This window comes from Palaemon carinicauda, chromosome 1 (assembly GCF_036898095.1).
Source record: "Palaemon carinicauda isolate YSFRI2023 chromosome 1, ASM3689809v2, whole genome shotgun sequence".
Taxonomy (NCBI): Eukaryota; Metazoa; Arthropoda; class Malacostraca; order Decapoda; family Palaemonidae; genus Palaemon; species Palaemon carinicauda.
The window spans coordinates 73,973,652-73,986,151 of record NC_090725.1 but is presented as its reverse complement, the minus strand read 5'-3'; the positions used below and the strand labels follow the sequence as shown (position 1 = coordinate 73,986,151).

The 12,500-nt window shown below is 36.1% G+C and overlaps 1 protein-coding gene across 3 annotated transcripts in view; it reads left to right on the top strand.

The window, feature by feature from the left end:
• The window catches only part of LOC137642485 (cocaine esterase-like), a 38,219-nt gene that overhangs the window by 16,897 nt on the left and 8,822 nt on the right, over window positions 1-12,500 (top strand). For all 3 annotated transcript variants that reach the window (XM_068375096.1, XM_068375087.1, XM_068375078.1), the window contains exons 5-6: window positions 2,177-2,362; window positions 8,133-8,326. In XM_068375096.1, the coding sequence (XP_068231197.1) occupies window positions 2,177-2,362; window positions 8,133-8,326 (380 nt within the window). The remainder of the gene's footprint in view (window positions 1-2,176; window positions 2,363-8,132; window positions 8,327-12,500) is intronic.

Sequence of the window (12,500 nt, the reverse complement as noted above, 5' to 3'; positions counted from 1 at the left end):
AGCAATGCATAGAATATAAAAATCCTCTTTTGATGGCATTTGTGGACTATGGAATAACCTTTGATAGTGTGCACAGGCCAATTTTGTGGAGAGTCCTGCGTTATTATAGAATTCCTCTTAAATATGTGAATTTGATTAAGTCTCTTCATAAGCGTAACAAATGTAATGTTAATGGAGTCTTATTAAATGAATTTCCAGTGAACAGCGGAATACTCCAAGGGAATGTGTTGTTTATCCACCTCATGGAATTTGTAATGCGTAGAACAGTTGGGGATGGTGGAGAAGGATTGGACTGGATTGGTGATAGGATATTAGCAGACCTAGAGTATGGTGATGATGCTGTCCTTGTTAGCAGAACACCACAGGATTTGCTATGCTTTCTTACCAAAATGCATGAAATATCACACGAAGTTGGGCTTAAGAAAAATAGAAGAAAACCAGAGATGATGCAAACGGATTATGCAATGGAAGATGAAATATCATGAGAAGGAGAAAGGATTAATGAGGTAGAATCATTCAAGTATTTAGGAACTATGATCTCCAATACAGGGTCTTTAGAATTAGTTTAGTGAAAGATTGAAAACAATAAATCAGACAATGGCTAGGTTAAGTATAATTCGGAAATCAAATCGCTTGAGATTACATATAGAAATCAGACTATATATCAGTTAAGTGAAATCAGTGTTACTATATGAACATGAGTTATGGTATGTCAATGAAACAATCTCCAATAGATTTAGTAGATTTGAGAACAAAGCCCTCTGAAGGATATTGGGAGTTAAATGGCAGGTCAGGATTAGAAACGAAACTATAAGATATTATTCGAGTGCCATATGTGTATTAGATCATGATGAGGGGTAGATAGGGATGGAATGGGCATGCTCTTCGCACTCCCCAAGAGAGATTAGTTCACTAAACGTTCAGCTGGGCACTAGAAGAATTGGAAGACCTAGGCCTACATGGCCGAGGACTATGAAGAGCGAAGTAGGAGATGATGAATGGAGAAGTATTGAACTAAAAGCTCTAGAAAGAGGAGACAACTGGCGAAATCTAACCGAGTTCCTTTGCGCCAATAGCCGTAGGAAGAGATGATGATGATGATGAAAATCGGGTCTACTTACCCTGATCTGATGCTGCATCAAAATCCACGATGGGAATTCTCAATTAACCCTTTTACTCCCACCATAAGGTTAAATTTCGAGCACATTTTGCTATATATATTTTTTTTTAAATTGCTCTAACAGGCTTAATTTTTGTCCGAGAGAGGTCAGGTTGGTCTCATTCTTTTGGAAAATGCCTGAAGTTTCTCATATTAAGATCAGAATACAAAACAAACATTTCAAGAGTCTTGAGCACATACTACGCGAATTATGTCGGACCTTTTCATCAGCGAAAAGCAAAGTAGGAACCTTCCACCTCACTGAAATAGCAAGTGAGCCTTGTTTCCTATCAGTACTCCAGCATCTCTTTTTTTTTTTTTTTCACTTATAGGCAGCTATAGTCCATTTCTTTTAGAGATGCATATTTGCACCGACTCGCGGCGGTGCCCTTTTAGCTCGGAAGAGTTTCCGGATCGCTGATTGGTTGGACGAGATAATTCCAACCAATCAGCGATCAGGAAACTTTTCCCAGCTAAAAGGGCACCGCTGCGAGTCGATGCAAATATGACTCGCTAAAAGAAATGGACTATAGTTCCCTGTCGTTGTCTGTCAGGTGAATTAGAAATTGTTCTCACCTTGAAGCTCTGAATATCTTAGAATTTTTTATCATTGTATCAATAATCAAAACAAATATACTTTGTTAACCCTTTTACCCCCAGGTTATTTGGAACTTTCCAGCCCTTAACCCCCAAGAGTTTTTTTTTCGAGTACATTTTGCAATATATATTTTTTAAATTGCTCTAACAGCCTCAATTTTCGTCATAAAGAGGTCAGGTTGGTCTCATTCTTTTGGAAAATGCCTGAAGTTTCTCAAAAAGTTATAAAAAATTTGGAAAAGTATAAGTAACAGTTTTTTGCAAGGACGTACCAGTACGTCCATGCGGGTAAAGGGATGAGTTTTTTGTAACGTACCAGTACATCCATTGGGGGTAAAAGGGTTAACTGAATACTTGTACCCTATTCACATGATAGAAGAACAGCAAATGTCACATCTAATTCACATTACGAATTTCAAGGATTCCTGTCAACTGAAGACTCAGTGATCCCCGGGAACTTCGGACTGAAAGATCAGACTTTAGCCCTCCAGTGGGTTCAAAGGAACATCCATAGCTTCGGAGGGGATCCCGAGAAGGTCACTATCTTTGGGGAGAGCGCTGGTGGGGCCTCTGTCCACTACCAGATGCTTACACCAAAAGCTAAAGGTAATTATTGAATTAGAACTTAAATTATTTGTTTGTCCTAATTAATTCTATTCTTTCATTTTCCCATATTCCTGTACCATCCAATCATCCATCACCTGCAAAAGGTTTACACACAAAGACTAGAGTTGTTGCCACATTTTCTAATGCATATTTGATTATACCCATCGAGAAGTTTGATATTCTCATGGATCTAGATTTCTTTTAGCCAGTAGGCCCTGCTGCTTCCTCCGGTGCCTTAGATGACCGCAGAGGTAGCAGCAGTAGGGGATTCAGCATTATGAAGCTTCGTCTGTGGTGGATAACGGGGGAGGGTGGGCTGTGGCACCTTAGCAGTACCAGCTGAACTCGGTTGAGTCCCTTGTTAGGCTGGGAGGAACGTAGAGAGTAGAGGTCCCCTTTTTGTTTTGTTTCATTTGTTGATGTCGGCTACCCCCCAAAATTGGGGGAAGTGCCTTGGTATATGTATGTATGTACAATAAAGATTGTCAGGTTTCATGGGTAGCGAGGCAGCACCGCTTATCATAAGCAAGTTTCAACTTTGCGTAGCTGTAGCCTGTAGACAAGGCGATTGCCTTCTCGCTTACTTTATCAGAAAATTATATAAATACTAATGGCAATGATCTTATTCAACTTAGACAACAGTGTTTATCAGATCTAATCTTCTCTAAGGCAACCTCTGGACGTTACTGTTACTACAGAAATAGACCCCTTAATGGTTTAAGAATACCTATTTGTTAATCATGGAGATAACATTAGTGGGCTTGAACCTTCCTCTTGCAAGATAACTTTAATCACTCACAATAAGTTACAAAATGAGGACAGACTATAGATGATTATCTTCTTGTGTGATAATTGAGGTAAATGACTGTATGTAAATGGACCGATAATCTGCGCATGCGCGAACATTACCGTTTGCCAGTGCATACGAGGTTGATGTTTTATTTTCCTGTAATGTTAGCGTGCGCAGCTCAACATTACCGTTTGCCAGTACATAAAAGCTTGACGTTTTATTTTCATGCGAGCGAAGCGAGCTAATGGCGGAAAAGAACCATTATACAATGTCAAGGAGAATTCTGAGACCGGGGGATCGTTCAGACCGTCACACCGGACTTCTTGAATAAATCTATTGGAAGAATCGTCACGCTAAATCAGATTTATGATATGGGCTTATATGGAACAATTTGCTTCTGGTTGTTATTTTTTGTAATACCAATTTCTTCGTAAATTCCGATATGAATATGTAATAGATGAAGGAATTGGAATGACCATGAAGATTCATAGGATTCCTTGTTTTTGCAGAGAGAGAGAGAGAGAGAGAGAGAGAGAGAGAGAGAGAGAGAGAGAGAGAGAGAGAGAGAGAGAGAGAGAGAGAGAGAATTCATAATTATCTGGCATCATATCAGTGGTCATTGTTGGATAGAGAGAGAGAGAGAGAGAGAGAGAGAGAGAGAGAGAGAGAGAGAGAGAGAGAGAGAATTTATGATTATCTGGCATCATAAAATCAGAGGTCATTGTTGAGAGAGAGAGAGAGAGAGAGAGAGAGAGAGAGAGAGAGAGAGAGAGAGAGAGAGAGAGCAGGTGTTCAAATCTTCCAACAAAACTCTTCACTGATATATCTTATTGATCTCGTTATTCAAGTGTGTTTTCATTTAGTAAGCGACAATAATAATATATCAATAACAATATGGGCATGCAAACGATTCAAGTACTAATGGGAAAATAAGAGCAAACATCAGATATTTTAAAATTCACCCATCACAGATACATCAAGTATATAATTTAAGAAATATATATATATATATATATATATATATATATATATATATATATACATACACACATATATATATATATATATATATATATATATATATATATATATATTTCTTAATTAGGAACTTGATGTATCTGTGATGGGTGAATTTTAAACAAATCTAACATGGCTACATAGCTGAGGACTCTGGAGCGCGAAGTAGGAGATGATGAATGGAGAAGTATTGAATTAAAAGCTCAAAATAGAGACGACTGGCGAAATGTAACCAAGGCCCTTTGCGTCAATAGACGTAGGAAATGATGATAATGATGATGGTGATATATATATATATATATATATATATATATATATATATATATATATATATATATATATATATATATTCCTTTCTGTGTGTGGATACCTTAACGTGGTGAAAGGATTTGTTTAACGCCATGAACAGCAAAACTATACTAACTGCACCCACCGTACTAGGTTGGTTTGCTGTGAGTGATGAAACCAGTCTCCCACCATCACCAATTTGCAGTAGCCAGCGTGGTGATGAATATTGCCAAACCCCAGACATAAACAAGACATGTCTGAGGTCTTTGTCCTGCAGTGGACTACGAACGGCTGCATTTTTTGCTGTTGCTATGTATATATACTATATATTATTATTATTATCATTATTATTATTATTATTATTATTACTTGCTAAGCTACAACCCTAGTTGCAAAAGCAGGATGCTATAAGCCCAAGGGCCCCAACAGGGAAAATAGCCCAGTGAGGAAAGGGAACAAGGATAAATGAAATATTTTAAGAAGAGTAATAACATTAAAATAAAGGTTTCTTATACAAACTATAAAAACTTTAACAAAACAAGTGTAAGAGAAATTAGATAGAATAGTGTTCCCGAGTGTACCCTCAAGCAAGAGAACTCTAACCCAAGACAGTGGAAGACCATGGTACAGAGGCTATGGCACTACCCAAGACTAGAGAAAAATGGTTTGATTTTGGAGTATCCTTCTCTCCTAGAAGAGCTGCTTACCAAAGCTAAAGAGTCTCTTCTACCCTTACCAAGAGGAAAGTAGCTACAAAACAAATACAGTGCAGTAGTTAACCCCTTTGGTGAAAAAGAATTGTTTGGTAAGCTCTGTGTTGTCAGATGTATGAGGAGAGAGGAGTATATGTAAAGAATAGGCCAGACTATTCGGTGTATGTGTAGGCAAAGAGAAAATGAACCGTAACCAGAGAGAAGGATCCAATGTAGTACTTTCTGGCCAGTCAAAGGACCCCATAACTCTCTAGCGGTAGTATTTCAATGGGTGGCGGGTGCCCTGGCCAACCTACTACCTACTACCTATAAATATATATACATATGTATATATATATATGTATACATATATATATATATATATGTATATATATATATATATATATATATATATATATATATATATATATACACATATATAGATATATATGTATGTATATATATATATATATATATATATATATATATATATATATATATATATACACACATATATATATATATATATATATATATATATATATATATATATATATGTATACATATACATATATATATATATATATATATAGAGAGAGAGAGAGAGAGAGAGAGAGAGAGAGAGAGAGAGAGAGAGAGAGAGAGAGAGAGAGAGAGAGAGAGAACAGAATGCTAAAAGTCCAAGGGTTTCAGCGAGGAAAGGAAATAAGGAAACAAATTATTGTAGCTGGGTGTGTGTGTGTATATAAGCTTCCACTACGCATATATATATATATATATATATATATATATATATATATATATATATATATATATATATATATATATATATATAAGTTCTTGTTCCGTTTGATCTAATGGTCGCTTGGCACAACATTTGGTAGATCTAATTCTACAAAACTTTATTGCCAACGCGATATGCAGAGGCAGCGTCATTCCGAAAACCTCTTGTAGTGATGAACTAGCGCGTTTCAAATTCCTCAAGGTCTGGGGGCTGCGTAAAGGGTTCTGATCTGCTTAAAGGCATAAAGGTCGCTCGTGAATGGCAGAGGCATTACTGTGCAAGAAGGTGAGAACTGCAGGATTACATTATATTGGAGTAAATGGAGAGCGTGGTGTTCTATACTATTACCAAAATGAGCATTACATCACTCACGAATAGCTCATCACCTGACATATAAGCACAAAAACAATGTGATAACGACTCATGCCTACCTCTGTTGCTAAGAGCATTGGGCAGTCGATGCTCTGTCTTTGCAATCAATGAAAGTGTGCATTCTTTACTTCATCGGAACCTCATCAGAAATTCTTCCTCTGTCATGGCATGGAATGGGTTGCTTCGGTCTGCCACAACCCTTCGTATGTGGCCATGCTGATAACGCTGAAGGTTTCGGATATGACGGAATTGTCGGTACATGGTGAAATATATGAAATATACGTGTAATGTAAGATTCATGAAATGTTTGTTAGCCTAGTGTTTAACTCTACAAAACCTAATCTGCCACCCTTGACCCCTGGCTAGCTCAACAGCAGCCCTCCACAGTCCACACTGCACAGCTAACTTACACTTTAGTAGACTAGGCATAAACTTAGATGCACTATGAAATTCCCAAATTAGGTTCAAATTGGTTTTTACACTTTTCAGATGATGATCATGCTGGAAATCAACCCTAGGCCTACTCTAGACACCATCTAAATGATCTTACAAAGTAATGAACGAACCCTAAGTTAGGCTACCATCACCAGCCCAACACAACCAACTTGGAGCTATGATTTCCTACATTAGGTTCACATTAGTTGAATTATTCTTGAAAACCTGGGAATCATCTCCAGATATCTAAATCATTTATAAAAAGGCAAAATTGTGGATGAAAATTAGTTCATTTTGCTAGAATCTAAAGGATAAGGCCTTTTTTTTTTTGCCATTCTCTTCCAGGGGGTCACCCCCTGCCTAGGTTACTTTGATTTCGTTAGATTAGTTACCAGAATTTCTCAACTTCTCCAAGCCAAACTTAATGTAAACTTTGCACAAATACAACAATTTCTCTTAAAAACAGATGAACCTTTTAGCATCAGTTAAAAACCAACACCTTTTCCATGCACGAGCTATCATATCTATTGGAAGAATGTAATTTATTTACGAATTCAAATGACAAGTTTACTTGCAACTACTATTTTATCACTTACTTTGCTAAAAAAATAATCAAAGAAATTCTTACCTGTGAAACTTAGCAGAAGCTTGTTTTGTTGTGTTGTGCTTGAACTCCGAGAGGGACATCTCCGAGTTCATAAAATATGAAGTTTGGCCCACCTGTTCAATAGTTTTTCTTTCTTTTTATATGTTATTATTTTTGTAAGACATCTTTTGATAATATAAATGTTTTTCACAAGCAAAGAGTTGATATCATGACTACTATTTATTTATAGGGCTTGCGAAAGGCATGTCTGGCAGTCTGGGCCACCCTTTAAATAGTATTGGAACCACCCCTTAAGTTATAAGGAACCCTAAATTTATAGGGCCTGTATATATTCTAAGCTAGGTGGAGAGAATTACTCAGCAGGCTGACCTATAGCTAGGCTGCCCAAACCCCTGATCCTTGGCTCACAAGGGGGTGAGGTCGTAGACACTACAAGAAACTAGAGAGCTTCAGCAGGACTCAAACCCCACTCAGGCGACCACGACCCTTTCGATGATGAACTTATGGCATGTTATTAAACAGCAGGAGCGTCGATCTTAAAAAAAAAAAAAAAAAAAAAAAAAAAAAAAAAAAAAAAAAAAAAAAAAAAAAAAACATCTTCGGTTTAAGGGATTAATCAATTTTGAGGACTACCATATTGCTGGCATAATTATCTTTATTTCAAGTTTTAATGGCGAACCATAGAAAGTATTTTTTCTTATTAAAGTAGTAAAGCTATACTGACCTACTTATCATTATGTGTCCCTGTAACGTATGAAATGAACTGTAAACTTCTCTCCTCACAGGACTTTTCACCGGGGTCATCATGCAGTCTGGAACAGCACTGGCTCCCTGGGCGTCCATTTCCGATCACAGGAAAGTGGCCGCTGAAGTAGGAGCGTCCGTCGGGTGTAACCTAGACCGAGGAAGCGAAGTATTTCTCAAATGTTTGCAGTCCGCAAACGGACAAAACATAAACATTAATTCTCAAGACCTGCTTGTGAGTTCATTCATTCATTTTCTTTCTATGTAATGATTTTTCCTTAAACTCATAAGTAGAAAGGCTAATAATTCAGAGTTATATGACGCTAATGAATGTCAGGTTTGAAGCCTCTTGCAATTAGAGATTCTTAAGTCTTTAAAACATTTTGAAGTTTCATTTAATGATTTATTGATATAATTATTTTCTTGTTTCATCAAAGCAAGTCTTTCCTCAGAGTTTGTATGTCTATATATGTGCAGTATATATATATATATATATATATATATATATATATATATATATATATATATATATATATATATATATATATATATATATATATATATATATATATATATATATATATATATATATATATATATATATATATATATATATATATATATATATATATATATATATATATATATAACCGCTTTAAAAACGCAAGATTTTACGAGTATGTCATGGAGTTAAATCCATATTCAATAATACTAATTAAAATTATCATAACAATAATAATTTGAATATGAATGACGATATAACAATTATTATTAGATATTATTGATTGTGTTGAGAGAATGTATAATTGTGAAAGTAAAAAATACTAATAGGACTACTATTAGTATTTTTGTCATAGATAATTTTACATTAAAAATAATGATAATGATAATAGATCTCCAAATCATCTCTTGAAATATTTGACTCGCTATTACCATTATTATTGACATTACATGACTACCTATCAGTCAAATTTTCATACACACACACACACACACACACACACACGCACACACACACACACACACACACACACACATATATATATATATATATATATATATACATATATATATATATATATATATATATATATATATATAAATTATATATATATATATATATATATATTATTATTATTATTATTATTATTATTATTATTGTTATTTGCTAAGCTACAACCATAGTTGGAAAAGCAGGATGCTATAAGCCCAGGGGCCCCAATAGGGAAAATAGCCCAGTGAGGAAATGAAACAAGGAAAAATAAAATATTTTAAGAACAGTAACAACATTAAGATAAATATTTCCTATTTAACTATAAAAACTTTAACAAAACAGAGGAAGAGAAAATAGATAGAATAGTGTGCTTGAGTGTACCCTCAAGCAAGAGAACTCTAACCTAAGACAGTGGAAGACCATGGTACAGAGGCTATGGCACTACCCAAGACAGGAGAACAATAGTTTGATTTGGGAGTGTTCTTCTCCTAGAAGAGCTGCTTACAATAGCTAAAGAGTCTCTTCTACCCTTACCAAGAGGAAAGTAGCCACTGAACAATTACAGTGCAGTAGTTAACCCCTTGGGTGAAGAAGAATTGTTTGGTAATCTTAGTGTTGTCAAGTGTATGAGAGTACAGGAGAATCTGTAAAGAATAGGCCAGACTATTCGGTGTATGTGTAGGCAAAGGGGAAGAACCGTAACAAGAGAGAAGGATCCACTGTAGTACTGTCTGACCAGTCAAAGGACCCCATAACTCTCTAGCGGTAGTATCTCAACGGGTGCCTGGTGCCCTGGCCAACCTACTACCTATATATATATATATATATATATATATATATATATATATATATATATATATATATATATATATATATATATATATGATAGAAAGGGTTCTTTTGTCTTTTTTTGGTGATTTCAATGCTCACCATAGGGAGTGGTTAAATTCTGTTTGTCCTACCGATCGCATGTCTTAAGAGATTTACACTTTGCCTCTGAATCAGGCTGTGAACAAATAAGTGAAGCTACTCACAGGTCTGGTAACTGCTTGGACCTCGTATACATAGACTCCTCTGGAGTTATAACAAGTAAGGTTGGTTCTCCAGTTGGGACATCTGATCATGTCTTGATTTCATTAGTAGGGAATACTGAGCAGCCTGTCCCTGATGTATCTTACACATGTAAGATTTATATGAAATCTCGAGCAGACTGGCATGGGATTTTGCATGATCTTTTAGGCTTGAATTGGTCACAATTGTATAGTAGTGTTGATCCTGTAGTCTCTTTGAATGAGAATCTAGTCAGCATAATTAACAGGCGTATCTCTTCTCATGTACTAAGGTATCGAGTTAAGGACAAACCATGATTCAATGATGATTGTAGACATGCTTATTTGGAGAAGCAGGAGGCCTATCATCTTCTGAAGGGTAACAGATCAGGTTTGACTTGGAATAACTATACTCAGCTTAGAGCTTTTGCGCAGAGAGTTTATGTTTCAGCAGAAAAAGAATACAATTTAACCTTAAAAGAACCCCTTTCTGGTACAACCCAGGAGCATAAGTGGAGGACTACCCTTCAATCTGTACTCTTTGGTGTAGATGCAACAGTTCCTCCTTTACTTAAACCAGATGGCTCTTTCACTCATTGTCCAAAGGAAAAGGCAACCCTTTTGGCAGATGTGTTTGACAGCAAGCAGAGTATTGAGACACTCAAACTTTCTTATTCCTGTTTTCCTGAGGCTAAACCAACTAGTTTAGCTTTTCAATCTCGTGAAATTAAAGCTCTGTTGATGGATCTTGATGTTTATGGAGGTGTAAATCCAAATGGCATTTTTCCTTGTCTTTTATAAAGACTGCTGATTTCTTAACTCCAAATTTATCTGTTATTTTGCGCAAGTTAGCAAGAAGAGGAGCTTTTAGCACTTGTTGGAGAATTGGTAATGTTACTCCACTATGTAAATGTGTTTGTGGTAGCTCAAGTCCAACTGATTACCGCCCAATTTCCATAACTCCCATATTATCTAAAGTTTTTGAACTTCTTTTGGCAAAACGTCTTAATAGGTTTGCTAAAGGTGATCATCTGTACATTACTTTACAATATGGTTTTCGTAAAGGCCTTGGAGCATGAGATGGCCTTCTTATAATCTCCAATGCTGTACAGAAATCCCTTGATTGTGGTCAGGAAGTTCGTATGATTGGCCTTAATTTTAGTGCTGCCTTTGGCCGCGTTAATCATGAGGCCCTTATTTTCAAACTCAAACAGTTGGGAGTGGGTGGGTCGTTTCTTGGCATCATTTTTGAATTTTTAAGTAATAGATTACAAAGAGTTGTTCTTGATGGGCACCATGGTGATTATAGGAATGTGATATCTGGTGTTCCTCAGGGTAATGTTCTTGGCCCATTACTTTTCAAACTATATACACATGACATGTGGTTTGATCTAGAAAACAAGCTTGTTGCATATGCAGATGATGCTACTCTCTTTGTATCAATTCCATCTCCTGAATCTAGATCTGGGGTTGCTGAATCCCTTGATAGAGATCTAGCTAAAATTAGTGCATGGTACAAATTATGGGGTAGGAAGCTGAATCCTAACAAAATCAAAGTATGATCGTAAATAGGTCAAGGACAGTGGTTCCTCAACATCCTGATCTCAGCATTGATAATGTTTCTTTAACTTTTTATGACCTAAAATTTTAGGTGTGATTCTCGACAGCAAAATTACTTTTGAGAAACACAGGCTTGTGTCTTCGTCTTTTTTACAAAAAATGGCTAATTGAGAAAGTCTTTCAATATTTTTGGTATATCAATCTATTCTGAAGAAGTGTTTAAATTCTTTCATTTTACCTTGTTTCGAGTATTGCTCTCCTGTCTGGTCTTCAGCTGCTGATTCTCATCTTAATTTGTTGGACAGGAACTTACTGTCTATTAAATCTCTTATTCCTGATCTCTGGCACCATTGTTCAATTATAGTCCATTTCTTTTAGCGATGCATATTTGCACCGACTCGCAGCGGTGCCCTTTTAGCTCGGAAAAGTTTCTGGATCGCTGATTGGTTGGACGAGATAATTCCAACCAATCAGCGATCACGAAACTTTTCCGAGCTAAAAGGGCACCGCTGCGAGTCGGTGCAAATATGCATCGCTAAAAGAAATGGACTATAGTTCACTATGCATGTTGCATAAGATTTTTATAATTCTGACCATCCTTTACATTTTGATCTTCCCGGACAGTTTCATCCTGTTTATAATACTATATTAGGTATGCAGTTAATTCTAATAGTCAGGCCCTCTCCATCATGAGGCTTAATACTACACAGTATTCTAGAGGTAATATTCCAGCTGTGACCAAGTTGTGGAATGATCTTCCTAATCGGGTAGTTGAATCAGTAGAACTTCAAAAGTTCAAACTCGCA